Raw genomic sequence first — 26,157 nt, 5'->3', positions numbered from 1 at the left:
GCCGAATGGTAGGTTTGTCAATCCAGGAACCTGAATGTTTCCTACGAGAGGAGAACATGTCATAATGTTAAGAATACGAGAAAGTGAGGATATGGCCAAATGCTCACCAGAATGTAGAACTTAGGTTAAGTAAGAGTTTAAGAAAAACCTAGTGGTTCAAGGTATTGTTTAAGGAAGGTGCTCATGTGATGAGTGGAAGCTTGAGTTTCTGCTGACAGCTGTTGGATACAATGTCTGGTAGAAATGTACTTACTCCTTGCAGCACAAGAACGAGTGCCTGAAGTTTCCGAGCATGTGAGGTACAGGGTGAGGCTGCACTCTAGAGAGTAACAGTAATGTGAGTACTCTTGTAGGAGGAGAGGGTAAAGAGGATGGCCTGGTATTTGAGACCACTGCATATTCGATTCAGAAACCTGGGACTAGTAGAATTATTATTTTTCCCCCCATAGAAGGGAAAAAACTAGGCTACGGCTGCCCTACAGTGGGGTCCAGGTCAAATGTGTCAGATACAGAAGTTAGAATAGATTTTAAGCTCAATTATGTCCAAAGCCAGTCAGTCATAATAGGTGGACTTCTATTGCAAGAAAAGAGGTTATAAAACATCTTGATACCTGTCAGGCTTGTAAAGTTGTGACTGATGTAGTGGCTCGTTGTGTTACATCACTCTTCATTGAAGGGTAACAGTTACCCTTCTAAAGCCCAAAACAGTTAAGATATGGCTCCCAGATAGAGGTTTCCTATACGAAACGGTTAAGAATACATACTACTTTCGATTCAAATGAAAAAAGGGAGCAAAGAGCGATCCACATTAAGATATTTGCACAATGGTTTATTGTACCCTGAAAAAGAGAAAACATAAGTCAGGAATCTAACAAACTGCTCATTCGCACCGAGCAGTGGGACCGCAGGGAAGGGAATGGGAAGGCTGACAGAAGATGGGCCATCCTTGGAGAGGACATCGTATTCCAAATTAGGTTGAACAACCACCACCTGAGCAGGGGGTACGTTCCGTGAGTAATAGGTAATTTTTGTACTAAAGTTACATGTGTCCCCATGTTTGTGACTGAGATAAAAGGAGTGGGGAGACCTTCCCGCAAAAGAAAATATAGCTTACCTGAAGGGGTAAATCAAAGAAAAAAATATATCCAGTATAGCGCTTCACGGGATGAAGGATAGATGAAATTTATCTTTCTGCACCATAAAGGTGAAGTTTTATTGCAACGCGTTGCAACCCTATAAAGGGCCTTTTTCAAGCTTGAAAAAGGCCCTTTATAGGGTTGAAACGCGTTGCAATAAAACTTCACCTTTATGGTGCAGAAAGATAAATTTCATCTATCCTTCATCCCGTGAAGTGCTATACTGGATATATTTTTTTCTTTGATTTTCGTTCACACTGGGCTCCCTGGCACTAGGGACCCCAGATATCCAAGCAGCTCTCCGGACAGGATCGGGAAGGAGGTTCGTCCAATCCATTTACTTACAGGCTATCCCGGATTTGGAGGTACTAGTGAGTTAACCCTTCCCAGGGCCACTCACTTAGTACCGGGTAAGTCACTTTTCTTTACTCACTTATCAAATCATTTAGCACTGGAGGAGCGCTATCACTGATCCCGACACCATTGTCATTTTACCTGAAGGGGTGATAAGCATTCTTCTTGCCTTATGTCATGGAGGTGTGTAACAAGAAAGTGCTGTTGGCATAAGGAGGACTGTAGGGATGGGAAGATGTAGCCGAAACTATCCAGCATGCATGCTTCAGTGCAGGAAGCATGCTAGAACTCTCTAGTGGATACCATGCATCCGTGTGAACCATGAGGCACTCCACAGTAAGCGTGTCCATTGGAGATCCCACAATAATCAACATACCCACTGCAGTGGAATTGCACCAATTGAATGCCTGCAGTCAGCACCGACCAGAAGATCAAGTACAGACCCAGTCGTGTCTGCCTGCCAGCCAAGCCTGTAGGCCCAAAAAGCTGGGACCTAAATTTTTGAGTCTGTCCGGTTATTGACAACTCCGCTTCCAGTAGCAGACCACACAGTATCTGCTGCAAGAAGAAGCGCAGAACAGCATGGGGCTCACATGATATACAAAGCCCTGTACTATCAGCTGTAATACGAGAGCCAGCTGTCCAGCCATAGCTGCCTACCTGTCTCACCAAGCAGAGGGAGTGGCTACTGTGTAGGGACGGCGGTCATGGGCTGGCAGGCCACAAGAATCCTGGGTCTCCACTAGACCCAGAGCTCCTTCGCGATCCCAGGTTGCCACGAGAAGACCCACTTAAAGCTGGGCAAGAACAAAATGCCGATGGAGAAGGTAGTCAGAATAGGTGCGGTGGGCACCAAAAAAGGACGGGCAGCAACCTCTGGGGAACACAGTAGAGTGAGAAGGTTGGAGGAGAGAGCTTGGGTTTTAAAAGGAAAACATTGGGAGGATAGGGAGAGGATTGAAGTATGTGGTGGGGGTCACACTCACCTTTCTTAATAGGCTTTATTTTGGGGAACCCCACAAATCTAAAATTACCAGTTATATATTCTATATACACACATACATATAAATATGGAATTATAAAAACATTGTTTTTAGTGCTACACACTAAGGCCAGCTTCACACAGGTGATAAAATCGCAGGAGATTTGTGCGTTGCGAGATGCACAAATATGAACCCTTTTGAATGGGATCAGACACATGAGCAAGACTTTCCTGCATGCGATGTGGGAAACAAATCGTGGCATGTTCTATCTTGTGCGTGCTTTCGTATCACACTGCCCATTGTTTTCAATGGGGCCGGCAGCAGCATCACACCACATGCTAGGTGCGAGGTCTACAGCCCCATATCACGGTCGCCCGTGTGAGGTTAGCCTAAGCCTTAACTAAGTTCTTTTTACCTGCCTTGTCGGAATGCAAAAATTACTTCAGTCCAGAATGGTATCATGTGCGCCAAAACAAACTTGGATTTTTCAATTAAACGTTCAGCAGTGGAAAGTACATTCTCATTTAGATCTGTTAAAAGAGCACAAACATCAACTCACATTGTTAAACATACAGCGACTACATTTAGATGTTGGAAGAATGTCATTTCTGGCTGCGTGTCTTCAGCGTTGCCCATTTCTATTTACTTCTGACACCAGCCAGCTCCAGCTGCTATCGGTATATATAAGGTATCAAATTCACAGTTCTGTAGATAACAAATCCTGGTAACTAGGGGTCACTTGAGAACCATTAGACTACTGCCAGGACAATCAGCCTGCTAAGTTTTACAACAGCAGGAGAGAAGCTTCTCTGAACATACAATGAGTAAAGGCCCATTTAGACCCAACGATTCTCGTTCAAATTTCACTCAAAGCAGTCTTTTGAGTGAGAATCGTTGGGTCTAAACGCGTGGACATAGTGCAGTTTTCGTTAATGATTCACTTATTGTTGTCTTTGAGCAAGCTGAAAGACAGAGATGAGTCTTAACAGTCTGAAACAATAGTATCAGCGGTATCCAGTGATTTCTCAGCAGGATACAGCTGATACTATTGTTTCAGTTGGTATCCCACTCAGAGAACGCTGCAGGAGTATGCAGAAGACAAGCGGTCCAGCTATCTTCTGTATACCCCGCTTGGAGCGCTCAGCTGTATACCAGCTGAGCGCTCCGTGAACACAGCAGAAGTATGCAGAAGACAAGCGGTCCAGCTCACTTCTGTGTACCCCACTCGGAGTGCTCAGCTGTATATCAGCTGAGTGCTCTGAGAAAACAACAGCTGTATACAAAAGACAAGGGGCCCCGCTTGTCTTCTGCATAAGCTGCTCGGAGCACTCAGCTGTATGCCAGAGTATACAGAAGACAGCGCTCCAGCTGTGTTCTGCAAACCAGCTGAGCACTCAGAGAAGACAACAGCTGTATGCAGAAGATAGTGGTCCCACTAATCTTCTGCATACAGCGTATGCCTTCATTTACACACTTCTGCAAAGTGAACGCTGAAAACTGCCACTCAAATTTCCGTTTGAGCAAATTTTGAGCGATCATCTTGCCGTGCAAATGCACACAACAATTATCGCTCAAAAGATGTCTTTTGAGCGACAATCTTGTCTAAATGGGCCTTAAAACATGTAAGTGGAGATTACCATACATTAGGCCCCACTTCTGTCTACTGGGCAGGGACTCACTGAAATCTCAAGTTCAACTGTGCCATAAAAATGATAGGCGGAGGGAAGACCCTCAACCCCTTAGTGACAAGCCTACTTTTTTGCTTTACCCTCCTAAGGACCGTCCCCTTATCCATCAACACAGCTGTTTGTGGGTTGTTTTTTTGCAAGACGAGTTGTAATCTTCAAATGGTATTATATAGTGTACCATACAATGTACTGATAAACTTTTAAAAATTACTAACTGGAGTGAAATGAATAAAAAAATTATTTCTGCTATCTTGGGGAAGGGGGGGGGGGTAGTCTTGCTTCTACGGTGTACACACTGCAGCAAAAATCACATAACTTTATTCTATGAGTCAGTACGATTACTACGAAATTTTATACAGCTTTTTTTGCTGTACTACTTTTCAAACATAAGATCTCTTTGGAAAGTAATCTTATTATTTTCTGCCGCCATCTTCTCACCGCCAGAACTTTTACATTTTTCGTCAGTTTCGTTAGTTGTGTTAGGGCTCTCTTTTTTCAAGACATCCTCTAGTTTCTATTGGTACCATTTAGGAGCACATATGACTTTTTGATCGCTTTTTATTACATTTTTTTTGAGATGGGGTGAAAGTGCAATCTCAGTATTTTTCTTTTTGACAACAGCATTCACCGTTTCGGGTAAATAATGCGTTTCTTTGACAAATCTGACTTTTAAGAACGCAGTAATACCACAGATGATAACCCCTTCCCCTCCCTGTGGGGTCTTGTTTATTGCAGTAAGAATTGAAGCCTTTATTGGTATAAAAATAATCGTTGACACATCATGGCGAACAGCGATCGTTTAGTTGTTCTACTTCACTGGGACAGTGAATGTGAATGACTGAAGGATATGTGAAAGCAGTTCCGAATTATTTCTCTGCCTGTATAAACAGGCTGCATGAGCGAACTCTGCCATCAATCGAACTATTTATCGCTCCATGTAAAAGGAGCCTCTGCTACGTGTGTCTACGATAACCTAATGTGCTCCGATTACACCACTGCTAGCTTTATTTCTTAAACCAAAGATGCACAAGGATATTTGACAAGAAAAACTGTGTGTCTGTTTGGATACAAAGCAGCTTCGCCAGATCAGTACTACTTGTTTGCAGAAAGAGCTGTAGACTTATTGGTACCATTTTGGGGTACATGTGACTTCTGGATGCTTTTAATTGCGTTTTTTGGTAGGTGAACAAAAGAAATAAAAAAGTAATTCTAGTGTTTTTAAAACTATTTTTACGACATTCACCAATATTTCCATTGTCTGGGTAATTTTGAATGCTATATCTGCTATTAAGTGCTGCTTTTTAAAAAAATTTCTTTGGTATTGTAGCCATTTAAAAAGGGATTTTTATGTGGAGAAAAATGTAAATTTTTTTGTAACTGGATTGGTTTTTCTTTAAAATTAAAGAAATAAATGTATTCTCCATCACTGAAATATCTGAAATAACAGGAAACAATACTTATATGCAGATGCTATAAAACATACCCTGAAAAACTGCCACTTCCTGCAGATTACTGAAAACAAAGGGAGATCGATGGACTACAGACATCCCAGCGTTGGTAAGCCAGAGCTGCAGCAACTGCCCCAGACCAGCGGATAACAGCAAAAGCATGGAGCAATATCTAGGGGTACGGAAACAAGATGACGTTAACAGTAGCTAGATAGACAAAATCTATATATATATATATATATATATATATATATATATATATATATATATAAAGACGAAAGCCCTCACTGACTCACTCACTGACTGACTCGCCAAAAATTCTCCAACTTCCCGATGTCATAGAAACATGAATTTTGGCACAAGCATAGATTATCTTCAATATAGGAAAAGTAATTGGGTTCTAACTCGATTATTCAATTCTAGCGCAAAAGAATTAGCGTCGAAATTTAACGTACGGAATCTAAATCTCTCACTTCGCAATGTCATAGAAACTTAAAATTTGGCACGAGCATTAAATATGTCATAAATAGGAAAAGTTAATGGGTCCCAACTTGATTATTCAATTCTATGCGCAAAAGAATAAGCGTCCAAATTTTACGTACGGAATCTAATTCTCTCACTTCCCGGTGTCATAGAAACTGGAAATTTGGCAGGAGCATTGATGTCATAAATAGGAAAAGCTAATGGGTCCCAACTCGATTATTCAATTCTATGCGAAAAATAATTAGCGTCCAAATTCTACGTACAGAATGTAATTTTCTCACTTTCCGGTGTCATAGAAACATGAAATTTGGCACGAGCATTGATTATGTCATAAATAGGAAAAGCTAATGGGTCCCAACTCGATTATTCAATTCTACGAGCAATTCTATGCGCCAAAGAATTAGCGTCCAAATTTTACGTACGGAATGTATTTTTCTCCCTTTCCGTTGTCATAGAAACGTGAAATTTGGCACAAGCATTGAATATGTCATAAATAGGAAAAGCTAATGGGTCCCAACTCGATTATTCAATTCTATGCGCAAAAGAATTAGCGTCCAAATTTTACATATGGAATCTAATTCTCTCACTTCCTGATGTCATTTTATATAAAGGAAACGTCGCATGGTTACCTCTCCGTGGTGTTTCCTGGGTAACGCAGAGAACTATGCAAAATGGTGAACATATGTTTTTCCCGGTATCTCTAAAGTAACCAAGACTTCATAAGATTTTCCGTGTGAACACCAGATAAACCCCAGTACCAAATTAACTCGGGCGAAGCCGGGTATATCAGCTAGTGTTCTTATATATGTCTGTCGCAGTTATTCCAGAAGTAAAATCTTAATGCAGATACATCGTTTTCTACTAAAATAATTAGTTGAAAGAAATGAAATTAGAGGGAATTTGTCTGCTACTTTTAGCCCTATGAGCTAAGCTTATTGGCTGAAGGTAGGTGACTCGTGGAGCCCAGGACATAAGTCTTAGGCCTCTTTCACATGGGCGACAGCAATATCTCCGCAAGAAAATCGCAGCGATATCGCACCTGTGTTCTGTGTGATATCACTGCGTTTTCTTGTGGCGATATTGTGATTTTGTGTCACGTGACTTTGTAGCGCTCTTTTGCCGTGATTTTCGGGGGAGCTTGAAATATAAGGCCTAAAAAAGCCCTGGCTATATTTAAAAAAAAAAAAAAAAAATCCATTACCTAATAGGTGCTGTCCTGTCCGCCCTGCCCCACTTCGCTTCCAAAAGCTCCGGCACATTTGTCGGTAGTCTTCAGCTAGTGCTTCCTGGTCAGGGGGTTCAAAAATCCTGCCTCCAGGAAGCGCTAGCTCTGATTGGCTCTTGAATGCCACAGCTCATCCAATCACTGCAGCACTTGATGAATCAATTACAGCCATCGCATTGAATGGCTGTGATTGATTCACCGAGCGCTGCAGTGATTGGTTCTTGAGCGTTGCGGCTCAGACAATCAGAGCCAGGGCTTCCTGGGGGTGGGATTTTTGAACCCCCTGACCAGGAAGTGCTGGCTGTAGACTACAGACATATGTGCTGGAGCTTCTGGAGGAAAAGTGTGTCAGGACAGACAGCGCCTGTTAGGTAACGTATTGGGTTTTTTTTAATGCAGCTAAGGCTTATTTTAGGGAAAATAGTAGGACTTACTACTGTAAAAGTTGCATCGTACTGCACGAAAAACGTGTTTTTCGTGTGATGCGATGCAACATAAAGGAAGGCTCCATAGGAAAACACGGGCTACAAAACATTGCGAATTGCAGCTGTATAGAGCATGCCGCGATTTTTTTTCTCACAATGTAGCAGCCTACAAAACATTGCTAATGTTAAGGAAACCATTGGAAAGCATGGGCTTCACATACATGCGATTTGTAGCACTGCCACATTGCAAGAAAATCGCGTGTTTTTGTCGCCTGTGTGAAAACGGCCTTATATTTACCTTCCCCAAGGTCCCCTGGTGTCAGCGCTGAAAGCTGCCACTGCAGTGCATTGGGTAGTGCTGTGTAGCTGTATGCCCATTATAAAATTAAAATGGGAGGACTACTTAGCGTGGCACTCAATGCATTCATTGGTGGCTTTCAGCGCTGACAGCGGAGAAACGTCAGGGAAGGTAAATCTAACACATCCCCGGGTCATCTACTTTCAACCTAAAAGCAGTAGACAGACTCACTTCAATCTTAGATTCAGGCTTACACTTATGCATTTAATTGATCAATGTGAAATCTGATTGGAATTCTCATTTCAAACTAGAAAAAAAAAGGGAAAAAAAAAAAAACTCACTTGGGTGGAATTTCATGAGGGGATGCAAATCCATGCCACAAGATGTTACGGAGGTTCAGACTTAGTGGAGAGCCAAGGAAGACCCTCAGTACATTCATCTAGTTAGTAAAAGAAAAGCAGCAGACCAACTAAATGAATGTTTTTATTCATAAGACTTTTAAAATACTATATTTCAAATAAACATTGGACCTGGCCACAGGATAGTCCAGAAGTGACAGGCAGCTTGAGGATCTTATCATTTACAACAAGCACTATTCTGAAGTCAGAGCTCATAGCTGCTAGGCTATGGCCAAGTTACAGTGTGGTAGGTACAGTAACCTCCACCGCCTTCTTTTTTCTATGAATTTCTATGAATTTTTACAAAAACAAAAACTATAAATAATGTACTTTTGAAGTATCTGCAAAATAAAGTGTGTCATTTGCCACATTTTTTGTAGTGTATTTTGCATATGCAATGGCACAGATTAAAATACCAATAAAAACTACAACTCATCCCTGCAAAAATACAAGCCCACATATGACTATGTTGAAGGAAGATTTTTTTTAATTTAAAGTTACGGTTCTTGGACTGTGACCACACAATTACTTTTTTTTATAACATGTTGTACTCACAGCAAAATCTTTTTCTCTTCTCATTCATTGGGGGACCCAACTATAGATATGGATACTTCTTAGACTGTCCGATCTTGTCGGAGTCTTCACTAAGATGTTGTCCAGATAGGGGATAGTACTATCACCTTGGAGTGGGGAACAGCCATCATATTATAATTTTAATGAATACTCGTGGCCAACCCGAAAGGAAAGGTCATGGACTGGTAGAGTGACGACCTGATGGCGAAGCGGATGAAAATGCAATTGGGCCCAAAAGATAGTGATGAAAGTAAGTCCACCGGATCCATGGATGCAATGACAGATTTTTGGGAATCAATGTCAAATCGTCGAACCTTGACCTACTGGATCAATCTTTTCAAATCTAGAACTAGTCTGACAATGCCATTCTCTTTAGTGACCACAAAGAGATTAGAATAGGATCTCATAAAGTGTTCTGAGGAGAAAAACAGGCATAATTACCCCGTGAGTGGACAGCATGTATATCGCCGGAGACCCTAGAATTCTGCAGCTGAAGAAGCGATCTGGAACCATTAACTGGGGAATCGGACATAGCACTGAATGATAGACTGTAGTTTAGAGTACTGCTGTATAGGCCTACTGCTAGGGCACTGCAGAAGGAGCAATAGGGAAGAGGAGCTAGCTGTCAGACAGAACGTACACGGTCCGGAGCTGTTCTGAATAAAGGCAGTTCCCAGAGTTGAGATGGAAGCTGCGTTGTTCACTGCGAGATGGTGCCACATGTGGGGCAGTACCCTGGAGGCAACACTGGACTTAGCATGCTGTGATAAGGAAGCCAGGACCAAGTTGCAGGAACCAGCGGAACTGAGGGCAAGCCTAGTGATGGGGGAGGAGGAGAGGGAGCAAATGGCAGGGTAGGGCCTTGTCGCGGAAGATCGTGATTGGAGGACAGGAAAAAGTCCTGTCCCAATCACAACAAAACCTGCATGTCCAAAACAGGAGACTAGGTTTTAATTTATACTGTAAGTGAAATTTAGAAATGGTTCATTCTGATGATCCCTTTAACCTATTGAGTGGCACGCCCGGAAATTTTCCGGGACGAGCTCCACTGCTCATAGTGACATAGCCCGGAAGATTTCCGGGCTATGTATGACTATGGGAGCTGCAGAGCACAATGCCACAAGCTGTGACAGTGTGCTCTGCCTGCACAGACCCACAGAGAACAAAGCAAGGGCTTTGAAAAACCAGCAGAAGATATTGCCGATATGCCGGCAACCTCCTGCTTTGTTTCCAGGTTGCCATAGAGACCATCGGCTTGTCAGAAGCAAGCCGATGGTCTCTGTGGCAGGGAGAGCTTGGTGCTGGGCTGTGAGAGGACAGCTAGGTACTAGCTCTTACAGCAGAGATCAGAGAAAACCTCCGATCTCTGCTGTGTTAACCCTTTACATGCTGCAGTCTGTGTGACTGCAGCATGTAAAGGGCTGTCACTGCAGCATGTAAAGGGCTGTCACCATCGGACCCCCGGAATGTGATCAGGGGTCCTGATGGGTCCCTGTGGAAGTCCCCTAAAGGGACAAAAAAAAAATTTAAAAAAAAAAAAGTTAAAAAATTATTTAAAAAATTATAAAAACACTTGTCTCCCTTTACCACACATGTGGTATCCATGCGTCATAATGACCCAGAGAAGGAAGTTAATACATTATTTAACCCCTAATGACATGGCCCCTTTTTTTCTTTTTTCCCCATTTCTTTTTTTCCTCCCCCCTGTTTAAAAAATCACAACTTGTCCCGCAAAAAACAAGCCCTCATATGGCTGTGTCAATGGAAAAATGAAAAAGTTATGGCTCTTGAGACGCAACTGCAAAATTAGTTGAAATTCAATGATTAGACCATTTTAAAAAACCTGCCCTGGTGGGCACGACAGGGTGGTAGGAAACCTGCCACTCAAGAGGTTAAGGGATTCTGAGAGGTAATCATGACCCGTTCATGAACCATGAAACAATTTTTAATCTTGTACTTTTCCCAGAGATATAGAGACACAGATATTTGCCAATTTATCTCAGAAATGGTATCAGGATGCACTTTAGACTGTTAGATGCGGAGGGGTTAGCCTTTAATTGTTCTGTTTGTAAGATATCAGCAAATACCAGTGTGTTTATGCCAAAAATGATATTTTAGCATGGGAATATGGTCTTTTGGCCAAAAATGTATGTAATCATATATCCTGCATATGTACCATTTGTATAATCCATCCCATATCTATATGATGGTTACGCCTTTCCTTTCCTTTTAATAAAATAACGGTGTTCGGTGGTTTAGAACCAGGACCCATTACCATTGACTGCAATTCAGATCTCCGGCTCTGAGTTTCTGTTGACAGCATAGTCACTTGTGACTCTTACTTATTAATTTTACTTGATCCAGGCGTACTCCTTTAAAAATTTCTTTCACAGTACACATTGTGAGGAGCGCCGTGGGAGGAACAGCCGCTTGTGCTGAAACGTCCACGGGAAGAAGAGGCAGTGCAAAGCAGCCCCTTCTCCGCAGTCCAGCGCCAGGGAAGCAGTACACCCCACACTAATAGAATGACCCGATGCTGGTTAGTATTGTCACCCCCGCTGCTGCGTCCCTGCACACATGGAGCGGAGGGAAGAAGACAGAAAACCGAGCTGGCGGTGGATAATCGCTCCACTTGAGAAGACAAGCACCTGAGCAGGGTGCCCTCCCTCATCCTTGAGCGATTATGGGCCGCAGAGATGTGGTGTCACAGCCTCCCAGCAGGAACCACACAACAATCCCAGAAAAACAAACAAACAGACCATTGAGGAGCGAGGTAAGAGGGGAAACGAAGATGTCCCTGTGCTCCACCAAAAATGAGAGGATCTCCTCAGTGCAGGGAAAAGATGGTTGTAGTCTGGATTGTGGTGGTGGCAATGCCGGTGGTAGGAATAGGAAGACAGCAGAAGAGGAGTGAGTGGGAGGTTAGATACTTATCCTTACCCAAGGAAATATCTTTTTATCGTGACAAGAATAACTCAAGCAGTGCGCGCCTCACTGTTTGCCTGCCTTTAGATAGGAAAGGAGTACTCCAGGTCAGAGGCCACTATGGCTGGTGGGTCAGGGTCAAATGTACATTGGCAGTGCCTCCTTGCCATCTGAGCGTAGGGCCTTAACAGAGGGGTTAACGCCAGTCTGTTCACTCTCTTCAGTGGGGTAACAGGGAGAGTCTAATGCCTGCCCTGTATTCCCAGAACAGGAAGGATAATGGCTGTAGACTGGTTGACTGAAGAGGTCTGCCTCCTACGGACACTAAGCTGAAATTGATTAGCTTGGTGCCTGCAGGAGGGTATAGCTGGTAGGAGGAGCTAATACGTTTTTGCTTCGTGTCTGACTCCTAATAGCAGTAGCCATACCTACAGTCTTCAGCTATGTCCCTCAATGAACGAGACGAGCAAATACATATTTGGTATAGCCTTATTTGTACTGACCCATGCAATAAAAGTAATATTATTCATACCACATGGTAAACAGTATTTTAACAAAAATTTAAAATAAACTGTGGAAGTATTGCCATTTCCATTCCACGCACCAACAAAAATTGCACAAAAGAGACATTAAATTATATATACACCAAAATAGTGTCAATAAAAAATGATAAACTTGTCCTGCCATAAACAAGCCAACATACATCTATGTTTGCACGCAAATAAAATTATGGCTTTCTTAATGTGATGAAAAAAAAAGATGGAAGTCAAGAGGCCAAAACTAGTAGGTTAAAGCCACGATTATTTATGCATTTTCCATGTTACTACTAATGAACAAACTTTCTAGTTGCTTTTATCTAACGTCATAATTGGTGAGCTCCTCCCCCTGTATGTTGTTTAGGCCATGTTCACATCAGTTGGAGTCCAACATATTGGGGAGTAAAAAAAATTTGCAATTCATGCAGCACTATTTTTCTAGTAAAGTTACATACACCTAAAAACATATTGGTGTCTGTTAGGTGTCAGTGGTATCAGTCACACATTGTGGTTTCCAATGTAGATGCCTTATGTGACCTCAACAGATACATACCACAGATTGACTGAAGATTTTGGCCAGTTCCTGGGATGCAAGAAGATCTCTCAGTAAGAAGGGACAGTCTTTACCAATTATTAAATAAACCTAAAATAGAATGCATATATGAAGTAAGTGATATGATTAAATATAGTATACTATAATATGATTGAACATTTAATACAAAGTGATCAGTTTATTAAAAGGGCCCTTTACAATTGATGAGCTAGGTCAACAACAGCAGATAGGCGGTGATCTGCTGCTCAGGATCCCTGCTGATTAGCTGCTCACCCAGTTGCTGTCATTAGAGTCAGAGTAGGAAGTGCAATAGGCGGCTACACTGCCATCAAAATAAATGGGAGCCAGGCCATCTATAACACTTTCAGATTCCGAACCTGAAGAGGACATCTGGCCCTGCTACACTGACAGCAGGCTGGGCTAGCGGCTGATTGGTTGGGCTTCCCAGTATTTTTAGGATAGGTCATCAATAGTAAAGGTACAGAAAATCCCTTTATTATTTTTGGTGTGTCATGAGCCAGAGATGCTTTAAATAAGGGGACCCATAAGATGCCTATAAAATGTGAAAACATTTGATAAACTCGTGAAGGAACAATGATTGCAAGAGAACAACTGACAGGACTGATCTCATGAGGCACATTCATTATACACATGTAGGTCTGTAGCTTGAGAAAGGAGCACTCAAAAATGTGTCTCAGTTGAGATAATAAAGTGTGGACCATGACAGTTACTGGATTTTTAGGTTCTATCCTTTCCTATTATTGAATGGGGGCACAGTTACTGGCCTTTTGTGTCCGATTGTGGTTATAGTTTTCCTGAAGATCTACAGGATTCATCAGGTATAATGAAAAAAAAAAGAAAAGATTTGGTACTGTGTTAGCCAGTAAAGCAAAATGTGATTGTTCCCAGCAAGAGAAACTAAGTAATCTTGTAGACATGATAGCTTTTAATGGCTAAGAAAAATACATGATGTTAGTGTGAGCTTCCGAACCAACGCAGGGTTCTTCTTCAGGCTTAAATGAAACAGATCCGAACAAACATGCAAATTTATACACACATACTTTTGACAAGGCACAGATATGAATGTGATTGGTTTACACTTAAAGAAAGGCTGCAACAGTGAAAGTTTTATGGTCCCTGAATTACTGCTGGGGGGGGGGGGGAGGGGTCACCAGGCCTGCAGTCATATCTGTGCTATAGAGGTCTCATACCTCCCAGTCACGCATGAATCCTAGTGAAGAATTTAACCCACAATTCAAAGTATCAAAAGTTATTAATTTATATTCCCAAATTCTTCTATGGTTTTGTGACTTGAAACCGCCCTTCAGTATCATAACTCTCATATGTTCTATGTTGTGTCCATGACTAGAAAAGTGCTCAGCCACAGGAACTTCTGCCTCTGTTTAATTGTGTGGTGATGAGATCTCATCCTGGCTTTTAGTTTTTGTCCTGTTTCTCCAACATAAAGGACCCCAAAAGGACATTCACTGCACAGGATCAGGTACACAACATTGGACATGGTACATGTTAATGTCCCCGGGATCTTATAGTCCTGCTGTGTTTTGGGGATTTGTATCCTGTCCGCGGTCCGTACATGTGAGCAGGTCTTGCAGCTCCTTACCTTACAGGAATAAGTTCCTTTTTGTGTGTTGAAGAGCAATGCACTCCTGATTATAAATTTCCTCAAATTTGGAGGTTGCCTGTAACACAGTAGCAGAGGGTCCAGGAATATGGTTTTCATATGGTCATCCTTGTGTAGGGTATGGTGGAGTTTCTTTGCGGTTTTCCTTAGTTTCTCTAGGTGCAGATTGTAGGTCACTACTAGAGGTACACGATTGTTTCTTTCCTTCTCTGTCTATCGGAGTAGTTGATTCCCAGGTATCCTGGTGGCTCTGGTGATTTGGTCATGAATTGAGGGGGATAGTAGCCCTAATTCAGAAATGTCCTTTTAAGATGGTATAAATGTTTCTCTCTGTCTGTTGCGTTGGAGCAGATCAAGTTGTATCTAATGGCCTGGCTGTAAACGATCGACTTTTGGATGCGTTTAGGGTGGAAGCTGTCCGATCTGAGTTATATAGGCCGATCAATCGGTTTTCGGTATAGGGATGTCTGTATTGAGTGGTTTGAAATTGTTATGGTGGTGTCCAAAAAGTTGATTTCGGTATACGAGTAGCTTAATGGTGGGAGTTTATGGTGGGGTGAAGTGCATTGAATCTCTCATGGAATTTTATTAATTCTTGTTCCGCGTTGGTCCAGATGATTATGATGTCATCAATGTAGCGAAAGTAGGCCAGTGGTTTGCTGGACCAGGAGGCCAGAAATTCACTCTTCAGTTTTGCAATAAAAGGTTGGCATATTGCTGTACCATTTTACTGCCCATGGTGGTTTCGATGAGTTGCAGGAATATCTCTTTGCCAAAAGGAGAAATAATTGTGTGTGAGGATGAGTCTTGTGAGTTGTAACACGGATTCAGAGGAAACCCCATTGGTCTCAAGGTGTGCCTGGCAGGTGGTCAGCCCATCTTCATCAGTTGATGCAGCATACCCTGTGCTGTCTTATTTTGCTACTACAGATGTTGTGCTCACTGTGTAAGTGCACCCCTTTCATTAGTTACATTTATCAACACAAACTATCCAATGAGGAGCTATGCCTTTTTTTTTTCTGTTTTAGGATATTACGCTTTATGCAAATAAGAAGAATAGAAAAATACATCTATTGGATGGCAGCATTCCTTCAAATCAAAGTGACTTTATCAATGATTGGAAATAGAAAACCACGCCAGAAAAGCATGCACAGACAGACTGTTTCGGGTGATTGCCCCTCATCAGTGAGCTTTTGGCTTAGTCTGTGAGAGGCCTACGACGTTGGTCAGAAGCGGTGTCGTGTCTCCTTAAAGAGAACACCCACAAAGTATGTGGAGACACCTAGGGGGTGAGTTGGTCAGAGAATGGTTTAGTCTCTCCCCAAGGAGGATACCTAAAAGATGAGTAAGGAGTAGAGATGAGCGAACACCAAAATGTTCGGGTGTTCGTTATTCGGAACGAACTTCCCGTGATGCTCGAGGGTTCGTTTCGAACAACGAACCCTATTGAAGTCAATGGGCGACCAGAACATTTTTGTATTTCGCCGATGCTCGCTAAGGTTTTCATGTGTGAAAATCTGGGCAATTCAGGAAAGTGATGGGAATGACACAGTGACGGATAGGGCAGGCGAGGGGCTACGTGTTGGGCTGCATCTCAAGTTCACAGGTCCCACTATTAAGCCACAATACCGGCAAGAGTGGGCCCCCCCCCCTCCCAACAACTTTTACTTCTGAAAAGCCCTCATTAGCATGGCATACCTTTGCTAAGCACCACACTACCTCCAACAAAGCACAATCACTGCCTGCATGACACTCCACTGACACTTCTCCTGGGTTACATGCTGCCCAACCGCCCCCCCTCCCCCCCCACAGCGCACACCAAAGTGTCCCTGGGCACCCTTCAGCTGCCCTCATGCCACACCACGCTCATGTCTATTTAGAATTGCGTCTGCCATGACGAGGGACCGCAGGCACACACTGCAGAGGTTGGCACGGCTAGGCAGCGACCCTCTTTAAAAGTGGCGGAGCGATAGCCCACAATGCTGTACAGAAGCAATGAGAAATAGAATCCTGTGCCACCGCCATCAGGAGCTGCACACGTGGGCATAGCAATGGGGAACCTATGTGCCACACACTATTCATTCTGTCAAGGTGTCTGCATGCCCCAGTCAGACCGGGCTTTTTAATTCATAGACACAGGCAGGTACAACTCCCTATTGTGAAGTCCCTGTCGACCCACAGCATGGGTGGCTCCCTGGAACCCACCGGCGGTACACAGAAATATCCCATTGCATTGCCCAACACAGCTGAGGTAGTAATGTCGTGCTTAATGCAGGTGGGCTTCGGCCCACACTGCATGCCCCAGTCTGACTGGGGTTCTTTATAAGTGTACAGATGTAGTAAAAACTCCGTGTGCACCTACAGCATGGGTGGGTGCCAGGAAGCCACCGGCGGTACATAGAAATATCCCATTGCATTGCCCAACACAGCTGAGGTAGTAATGTTGTGCTTAACCCTTTCCAATCCAATTTGTATATGGTTTTCCTAGGGGGCTTACACTTTTTCTGCTGTTATACAACGGCGCTATATGCTGGCTAAAGCCAGTACTGCATGAGCTGACACGTAGGATAGGCTCCGACAGCAGAGAGGCTGGCAATATACAGTAAGAGAACCCCGACGGACGTCTACCAACAACGGAGCTGTACAGCCTTAAACCCTAATGTCTTCACAGGTCACACAGTGGACTGGAAAGGGTTAATGCAGGTGGGTTTCGGCCCACACTGCATGCCCCAGTCAGACTGGGGTTCTTTACAAGTGGACACATGTAGGTTAAACTCCCTGTGGACCCACTGCCTGGGTGGGTGCCAGGAAGCCACCGGCGGTACATAGAAATATCCCATTGCATTGCCCAACACAGCTGAGGTAGTAATGTCGTGCGTAATACAGGTGGGCTTCGGCCCACACTGCATGCCCCAGTCAGACGGGTTCTTTAGAAGTGTACAGATGTATTAAAAACTCAGTGTGCACCTACAGCATGGGTGGCTCCCTGGAACCCACCGGCGGTACACAAAAATATCCCATTGCATTGCCCAACACAGCTGAGGTAACGTCAGCTGTAATGCAGGTGGGCTAAAAATTAATTTGATTACACTGTAGGCGAGGGCCCACAAAAATTGCTGTATCAACAGTACTAATGTACATCCCAAAAATTGGCCATGGCCAGCCAAGAGGGCAGGTGAAACCCATTAATCGCTTTGGTAAATGTGGCTTAAGTGGTAACTAGGCCTGGAGGCAGCCCAGTGTAACGAAAAATTGGTTCAAGTTAAAGTTCCAATGCTTTTAAGCGCATTGAAACTTATAAAAATTGTTCTGAAAAATTATTTGAGTGAGCCTTGTGGCCCTAAGAAAAATTGCCCGTTCAGCGTGATTACGTGAGGTTTCAGGAGGAGGAGCAGGAGGAGGAGGAGGAGGAATATTAGACACAGATTGATGAAGCAGAAATGTCCCCGTTTTGGATGGTGAGAGAGAACGTAGCTTCCATCCGCGGGTGCAGCCTACGTATTGCTTACGTATCGCTGCTGTCCGCTGGTGGAGAACAGAAGTCTGGGGAAATCCAGCCTTTGTTCATCTTGATGAGTGTTAGCCTGTCGGCACTGTCGGTTGACAAGCGGCTACGCTTATCTGTGATGATTCCCCCAGCCGCACTAAACACCCTCTCCGACAACACGCTAGCCGCAGGACAAGCAAGCACCTCCAGGGCATACAGCGCTAGTTCAGGCCACATGTCCAGCTTCGACACCCAGTAGTTGTAGGGGGCAGAGGCGTCACCAAGGATGGTCGTGCGATCCGCTACGTACTCCCTCACCATCCTTTTACAGTGCTCCCGCCGACTCAGCCGTGACTGGGGAGCGGTGACACAGTCTTGGTGGGGAGCCATAAAGCTGGCCAGGCCCTTAAAGACTGTTGCACTGCCTGGGATGTACATGCTGCTCGATCTACGCACATCCCCTGCTACCTTGCCCTCGGTACTGCGCCTTCTGCCACTAGCGCTGTCGGCTGGGAATTTTACCATCAGCTTGTCCGCAAGGGTCCTGTGGTATAGCAACACTCTCGAACCCCTTTCCTCTTCGGGAATCAGAGTGGGCAGGTTCTCCTTATACCGTGGATCGAGCAGTGTGTACACCCAGTAATCCGTAGTGGCCAGAATGCGTGCAACGCAAGGGTCACGAGAAAGGCATCCTAACATGAAGTCAGCCATGTGTGCCAGGGTACCTGTACGCAACACATGGCTGTCTTCACTAGGAAGATCACTTTCAGGATCCTCCTCCTCCTCCTCCTCAGGCCATACACGCTGAAAGGATGACAGGCAATCAGCCGGTGTACCGTCAGCAGCGGCCCAAGCTGTCTCTTCCCCCTCCTCCTCATCCTCCTCATGCTCCTCCTCCTCCTCCTGTACGCGCTGAGAAATAGACAGGAGGGTGCCCTGACTATCCAGCGGCATACTGTCTTCCCCCGCCCCCGTTTCCGAGCCCAAAGCAGCTGCCTTTATGGTTTGCAGGGAATTTCTCAAGATGCATAGCAGAGGAATGGTGACGCTAATGATTGTAGCATCGCCGCTCACCACCTGGGTAGACTCCTCAAAATTACCAAGGACATGGCAGATGTCTGCCAACCAGGCCCACTCTTCTGAAAGGAATTGAGGAGGCTGACTCCCACTGCGCCGCCCATGTTGGAGTTGGTATTCGACTATAGCTCTACGTTGTTCATAGAGCCTGGCCAACATGTGGAGCGTAGAGTTCCACCGTGTGGGCACGTCGCACAGCAGTCGGTGCACTGGCAGCTTAAAGTGATGTTGCAGGGTGCGCAGGGTGGCAGCGTCCGTGTGGGACTTGCGGAAATGTGCGCAGAGCCGGCGCGCCTTTACGAGCAGGTCTGACAAGCGTGGGTAGCTTTTCAGAAAGCGCTGAACCACCAAATTAAAGACGTGGGCCAGGCATGGCACGTGCGTGAGGCTGCCGAGCTGCAGAGCCGCCACCAGGTTACGCCCGTTGTCACACACGACCATGCCCGGTTGGAGGCTCAGCGGCGCAAGCCAGCGGTCGGTCTGCTCTGTCAGACCCTGCAGCAGTTCGTGGGCCGTGTGCCTCTTATCGCCTAAGCTGAGTAGTTTCAGCACGGCCTGCTGACGCTTGCCCACCGCTGTGCTGCCACACCGCGCGACACCGACTGCTGGCGACATGCTGCTGCTAACACATCTTGATTGCGAGACAGAGGAGGAGGAGGAGGAGGAGGGTGCTTTAGTGGAGGAAGCATACACCTCCGCAGATACCAGCACCGAGCTGGGGCCCGCAATTCTGGGGGTGGGTAGGACGTGAGCGGTCCCAGGCTCTGACTCTGTCCCAGCCTCCACTAAATTCACCCAATGTGCCGTCAGGGAGATGTAGTGGCCCTGCCCGCCTGTGCTTGTCCACGTGTCCGTAGTTAAGTGGACCGTGGCAGTAACCGCGTTGGTGAGGGCGCGCACAATGTTGCGGGAGACGTGGTCGTGCAGGGCTGGGACGGCACATCGGGAAAAGTAGTGGCGACTGGGAACTGAGTAGCGCGGGGCCGCCGCCTCCATGATACTTTTGAAGGACTCAGTTTCCACAACCCTATACGGCAGCATCTCAAGACTGATGAATTTTGCTATGCGGACGGTTAACGTTTGAGCGTGCGGGTGCGTGGCGGCGTACTTGCGCTTGCGCTCGAACACTTGCGCAAGCGACGGCTGAACGGTGCGCTGAACTACACTGCTGGATGGGGCCGAGGACAGCGGAGATGAGGGTGTGGGTGCAGGCCATGAGGCGGTAGTGCCTGTGTCCTGAGAGGGGGGTTGCATCTCAGTGGCAGGTTGGGGCACAGGGGGAGAGGCAGGGGTGCAAACCGGAGGCGGTGAACGGCCTTCGTCCCACCTTGTGGGGTGCTTGGCCATCATATGTCTGCGCATGGTGGTGGTGGTGAGGCTGTTGGTGTTGGCTCCCCGGCTGAGCTTTGCGCAACAAAGGTTGCACACCACTGTTCGTCGGTCGTCAGGCGTCTCTGTGAAAAACTGCCAGACCTTAGAGCACCTCGGCCTCTGCAGGGTGGCATGGCGCGAGGGGGCGCTTTGGGAAACACTTGGTGGATTATTCGGTCTGGCCCTGCCTCTACCCCTGGCCCTGGCCACCGCACTGCCTCTTGCAACCTGCCCTGCTGATGCCCTTGACTCCCCCTCTGAAGACCTGTCCTCCTGAGTAAGCGTTGCACACCAGGTGGGGTCAGTCACCTCATCGTCCTGCTGCTCTTCCTCCGAATCCTCTGTGCGCTGCTCCCTTGGACTTACTGCCCTTACTACTACCTCACTGCAAGACAACTGTGTCTGATCGTCATCGTCCTCCTCACCCACAGAAAGTTGTTGAGACAGTTGGCGGAAGTCCCCAGCCTCTTCCCTCGGACCCCGGGAACTTTCGAATGGTTGGGCATCAGTGACGATAAACTCCTCTGGTGGGAGAGGAACCGCTGCTGCCCAATCTAAGCAGGGGCCCGAGAACAGTTCCTGGGAGTGTTCCCGCTCCTGAGCAGGTGTCATTGTAGTGGAGTGAGGAGGCTGGGAGGAAGGAGGAGCAGCAGACAGAGGATTCGGATTTGCAGCAGTGGACGGCGCAGAACTGCGTGTTGACGATAGGTTGCTCGAAGCACTTTCTGCCATCCAGGACAAGACCTGCTCACACTGCTCATTTTCTAATAACCGTCTCCCGCGTGGACCCATTAATTGGGCGATGAATGTGGGGACGCCAGAAACGTGCCTCTCTCCTAATCGCGCAGCAGTCGGCTGCGACACACCGGGATCAGGAGCTCGGCCTGTGCCCACACCCTGACTTGGCCCTCCGCGTCCTCGGCCGCGTCCACGTCCTCTAGGCCTACCCCTACCCCTCAGCATGCTGTATTACCAGTGATTTGATTTCACAGGCAGGAAATAAATTGGCGCAAGACTGCAGGCCAAATATAATTTTTTCCCTTTTTGGAAAACGAAAGGCCCCACTGCCTCTAGTGAATGAATAATCTAAGTTTAATAACTGTGCTGTGTCCCTGCTAATGTGTCACAGAACGTGAGGGTAGCAGAATTATTATAACTCTGGCAGAGCAGGTATTTTTTTTCCCAATTAAGGAAAGCAAATGGCGAAGCCAGCAGTAAAGCGTAGCTGGGTGCGTATGATTTAGCAATGTTTTTCACGCAGCTCACACGTGTCCACCGCCCGTAAGGACGGACAGAGGCTGGACAAATAGATTTGTTTTCACTTGTTTTTCCACCAAAAGGCAGCACTGCGTATATTCAATGAACATGAGAAGTTTAATAACTGTGCTGTGTCCCTGCTAATGTGTCACAGAACGTGAGGGTAGCAGAGTTATTATAACTCTGGCAGAGCAGGTATTTTTTTTCCCAATTAAGGAAAGCAAATGGCGAAGCCAGCAGTAAAGCGTAGCTGGGTGCGTATGATTTAGCAATGTTTTTCACGCAGCTCACACGTGTCCGCCGCCCGTAAGGACGGACAGAGGCTGGACAAATAGATTTGTTTTCACTTGTTTTTCCACCAAAAGGCAGCACTGCGTATATTCAATGAACATGAGAAGTTTAATAACTGTGCTGTGTCCCTGCTAATGTGTCACAGAACGTGAGGGTAGCAGAGTTATTATAACTCTGGCAGAGCAGGTATTTTTTTTCCCAATTAAGGAAAGCAAATGGCGAAGCCAGCAGTAAAGCGTAGCTGGGTGCGTATGATTTAGCAATGTTTTTCACGCAGCTCACACGTGTCCACCGCCCGTAAGGACGGACAGAGGCTGGACAAATAGATTTGTTTTCACTTGTTTTTCCACCAAAAGGCAGCACTGCGTATATTCAATGAACATGAGAAGTTTAATAACTGTGCTGTGTCCCTGCTAATGTGTCACAGAACGTGAGGGTAGCAGAGTTATTATAACTCTGGCAGAGCAGGTATTTTTTTTCCCAATTAAGGAAAGCAAATGGCGAAGCCAGCAGTAAAGCGTAGCTGGGTGCGTATGATTTAGCAATGTTTTTCACGCAGCTCACACATGTCCACCGCCCGTAAGGACGGACAGAGGCTGGACAAATAGATTTGTTTTCACTTGTTTTTCCACCAAAAGGCAGCACTGCGTATATTCAATGAACATGAGAAGTTTAATAACTGTGCTGTGTCCCTGCTAATGTGTCACAGAACGTGAGGGTAGCAGAGTTATTATAACTCTGGCAGAGCAGGTATTTTTTTTCCCAATTAAGGAAAGCAAATGGCGAAGCCAGCAGTAAAGCGTAGCTGGGTGCGTATGATTTAGCAATGTTTTTCACGCAGCTCACACATGTCCACCGCCCGTAAGGACGGACAGAGGCTGGACAAATAGATTTGTTTTCACTTGTTTTTCCACCAAAAGGCAGCACTGCGTATATTCAATGAACATGAGAAGTTTAATAACTGTGCTGTGTCCCTGCTAATGTGTCACAGAACGTGAGGGTAGCAGAGTTATTATAACTCTGGCAGAGCAGGTATTTTTTTTCCCAATTAAGGAAAGCAAATGGCGAAGCCAGCAGTAAAGCGTAGCTGGGTGCGTATGATTTAGCAATGTTTTTCACGCAGCTCACACATGTCCACCGCCCGTAAGGACGGACAGAGGCTGGACAAATAGATTTGTTTTCACTTGTTTTTCCACCAAAAGGCAGCACTGCGTATATTCTATGAATAATAACTGTGTTGTGGCCCTGCCTATACAATTCTTTCCCTGCAGTATCAATGGAGGGTGGAATGCTCTGCAGAGGCGATTTTGAGAAGCCCAAAAAAAATGCAGCACAGCTAACAGCAGCCTGGACAGTACTGCACACGGATAAATATGGCCCTAGAAAGGACCGTTGAGGTTCTTGAAGGCTACACTCACTCCTAACACTCTCCCTGCCTATGCAGCACTTCTGTCCCTAATGCCAGGTGCAACGCTCTGCAGAGCCGATTTTGAGAAAAAAAAAATGCCACTGCTAACAGCAGCCAACACACAGCTATCAGTGGCCCTAATAAGGACCTTTGGGGGGTCTTGAAGCCTACACTAACTACCAATTCTTTCCCTACAGCAGCTCCGGTATAAACAGCACTGTCCCTCATCTAACTCACCAGGCATCTGAGGCGAGCCGCGGGAGGGGCCGACTTTTATATTAGGCGAACACCTGATCTCGCCAGCCACTCACAGCAGGGGGGTGGTATAGGGCTTAAACGTTGCAGGGGGAAGTTGTAATGCCTTCCCTGTCTTTCAATTGGCCAGAAAAGCGCGCTAACGTCTCAGGGAAGGAAGTGAAAGTAACCAGAACACCGCATGGTGTTCGTTACGAATAACGAACATCCCGAACACCCTAATATTCGCACGAATATCAAGCTCGGACGAACGCGTTCGCTCATCTCTAGTAAGGAGTCTTATAAGGCCATGCTGTGATTTACTTCTCCTGCGTTTTATACGGATGTCCCCTCGCAGTACCAACGCAGGTGTGAATGAAAGATTTCCATAGACTTCCTTTGCCTTCATTCACCGCGCGTTACGCACGGGAAATATGCATGCGTAATACGCGGTGACAATACGACTGTGTGAATGAGCCCTAAGATATAGCCATCTAAAGCAAGGATGAATCACATATGCCCTTGGCTACTGAAGTGCCACTCTGCAAGGACGTCGGAGATTCATCCTTGGCAGGGAAAGGATTACATTAGGGTTGATACATTATGACAAATTATTTATTTTTTAAAACGGTGGTTTAAAAAAAAAAAAAAAGCGTTACCCAATTAGTTGATCAGTTATGTGCCAGGGCTTTTTTAAGCTAGTTAATACTAGAATAGTGTGGTGAATGCTATAGAAATCATTCAGCAGTCCACCATTTTCCATCTGGCTAGCTGAGAGATTACATAACAACACTCTACATGAATGTGTTTAGAAATGATAGCAATGTGATACTTCAACGAGCACATGCAGTTCAACAACCCCAAAAATAGATTTCGGTAGGCTGTTCAGCAACCCCAAAAATAGATTTCGGTGGGTTGGCATCCAAAAGCACTATTTATATGCCGAATCTGAGTGTCATCATTTGATGGGGAGAAAGGGACTTTTATTTGTATAGCACCAACTTATTCCGCAGTCCTTTAGGTACTTTGTTTATTACCACTGGGAACTCATTTTACCGACCTTGGAAGGATGGAAGACTGAGTCAACCTTAAGCCGGCTACAAGAACCATGCGGGGTTTGAACTCGTAACCTTCAGGTCGTAAGCGAGAACTTAGGGCTGCATACTGTTGTCTTAACACTCCGTGTCTCACGAGGGGATTTTCCAACAACTTAACATTGCTCCGCAGGTGCTTTGTACTTCCTGGTAGCTGCTGATCAGGACATGTGACTACTGCAGGCAATCACTGACTATAGAAAGTCATAGCTGTGCATAGTGATTGGCTGCAGTAGTCTGTATAAAAAATGCATGGCTGAATACGTAATCAGGGTTAATGCCCTTGTTCTGCTGTTAGAACTAACACAGAAGCACAGTTGTAGTGGATACATTGAAAACAACCACTAAACCGTAAATCAAACAAACAATTAAATAAAAAAACAAAAAAAAAAAAGCCTCAGGTTGCCTTCACACTTGCGATCACAAAAATATCACCGCTGCAGAGGACCAGTATATGCTTAAACTACTGTCACAGACTGTAATCCTAGTTTTATTTCTTTTCTTATAAAACTTAACTTTTAATTAAATATTCTATCCTAAAATCCTAAACGGAAGGGAAGGCTTTCATAAAAGAACTTTTTATTACGTATGCAGATGATGCATTTTTATTACTCTCTATATATCTCGTAAGGCACCTTAAAGACAATCTTCTATGCAGTATTTGCAGATTCTTTATTATATCTCTGGATAAATTCACACCAGCTTTTGTAAAAAAGGCGCACAAGATGATATATATGCGTCTGTTTTTACGCTGGTTTGTGGATATACAGGGATATGATATATTGCTCTCTGTATATCTCCTGAGTCGTCTTTAAAGACCATCTGCTATGAAGTATTTGCAGACTCTTTATTAGATCTATAGGTAATTTCACACCAGCTTGTGTAAAGAAAACACTGAGATGATGTTTGTGCGTCTTTATCACGCTGGTTTATGGATGTACAGAGCTGTAATATCAAAAAATATGGTCCTTTGAGATAATATTAAAATTTTAAACAGAAGAGAGACGTGTAATCTCCTTTTTTGGTTCTGTTCTATATATATGCCGTGCTCGGTGTTTTCTTTACACAAGCTGGTGTGAAATTACCTATAGATCTAATAAAGAGTCTGCAAATATCCCTGTATATCCACAAACCAGCGTAAAAACAGACGCATATATATCATCTCGTGCGCCTTTTTAACAAAAGCTGGTGTGAATTTATCCAGAGATCTAATAAAGAATCTGCAAATACTGCATAGCAGATTGTCTTTAAGGTGCCTTACGAGATATATA

General features: G+C 45.0%; 1 protein-coding gene across 3 annotated transcripts in view; it reads right to left on the bottom strand.

Annotated features, from left to right (window-relative positions):
- ERMARD (ER membrane associated RNA degradation) overlaps positions 1–26,157 on the bottom strand; it is a 70,445-nt gene that overhangs the window by 17,756 nt on the left and 26,532 nt on the right. For all 3 annotated transcript variants that reach the window (XM_066596098.1, XM_066596099.1, XM_066596100.1), the window contains 4 exons: positions 13,026–13,115; positions 8,382–8,479; positions 5,645–5,781; positions 2,889–3,003 (listed from right to left, as the gene is read on the bottom strand). In XM_066596098.1, the coding sequence (XP_066452195.1) occupies positions 2,889–3,003; positions 5,645–5,781; positions 8,382–8,479; positions 13,026–13,115 (440 nt within the window). The remainder of the gene's footprint in view (positions 1–2,888; positions 3,004–5,644; positions 5,782–8,381; positions 8,480–13,025; positions 13,116–26,157) is intronic.

This window comes from Eleutherodactylus coqui, chromosome 3 (genome assembly GCF_035609145.1).
Source record: "Eleutherodactylus coqui strain aEleCoq1 chromosome 3, aEleCoq1.hap1, whole genome shotgun sequence".
Taxonomy (NCBI): domain Eukaryota; kingdom Metazoa; phylum Chordata; class Amphibia; order Anura; family Eleutherodactylidae; genus Eleutherodactylus; species Eleutherodactylus coqui.
This window is presented reverse-complemented; position numbering and strand designations above follow the sequence as displayed.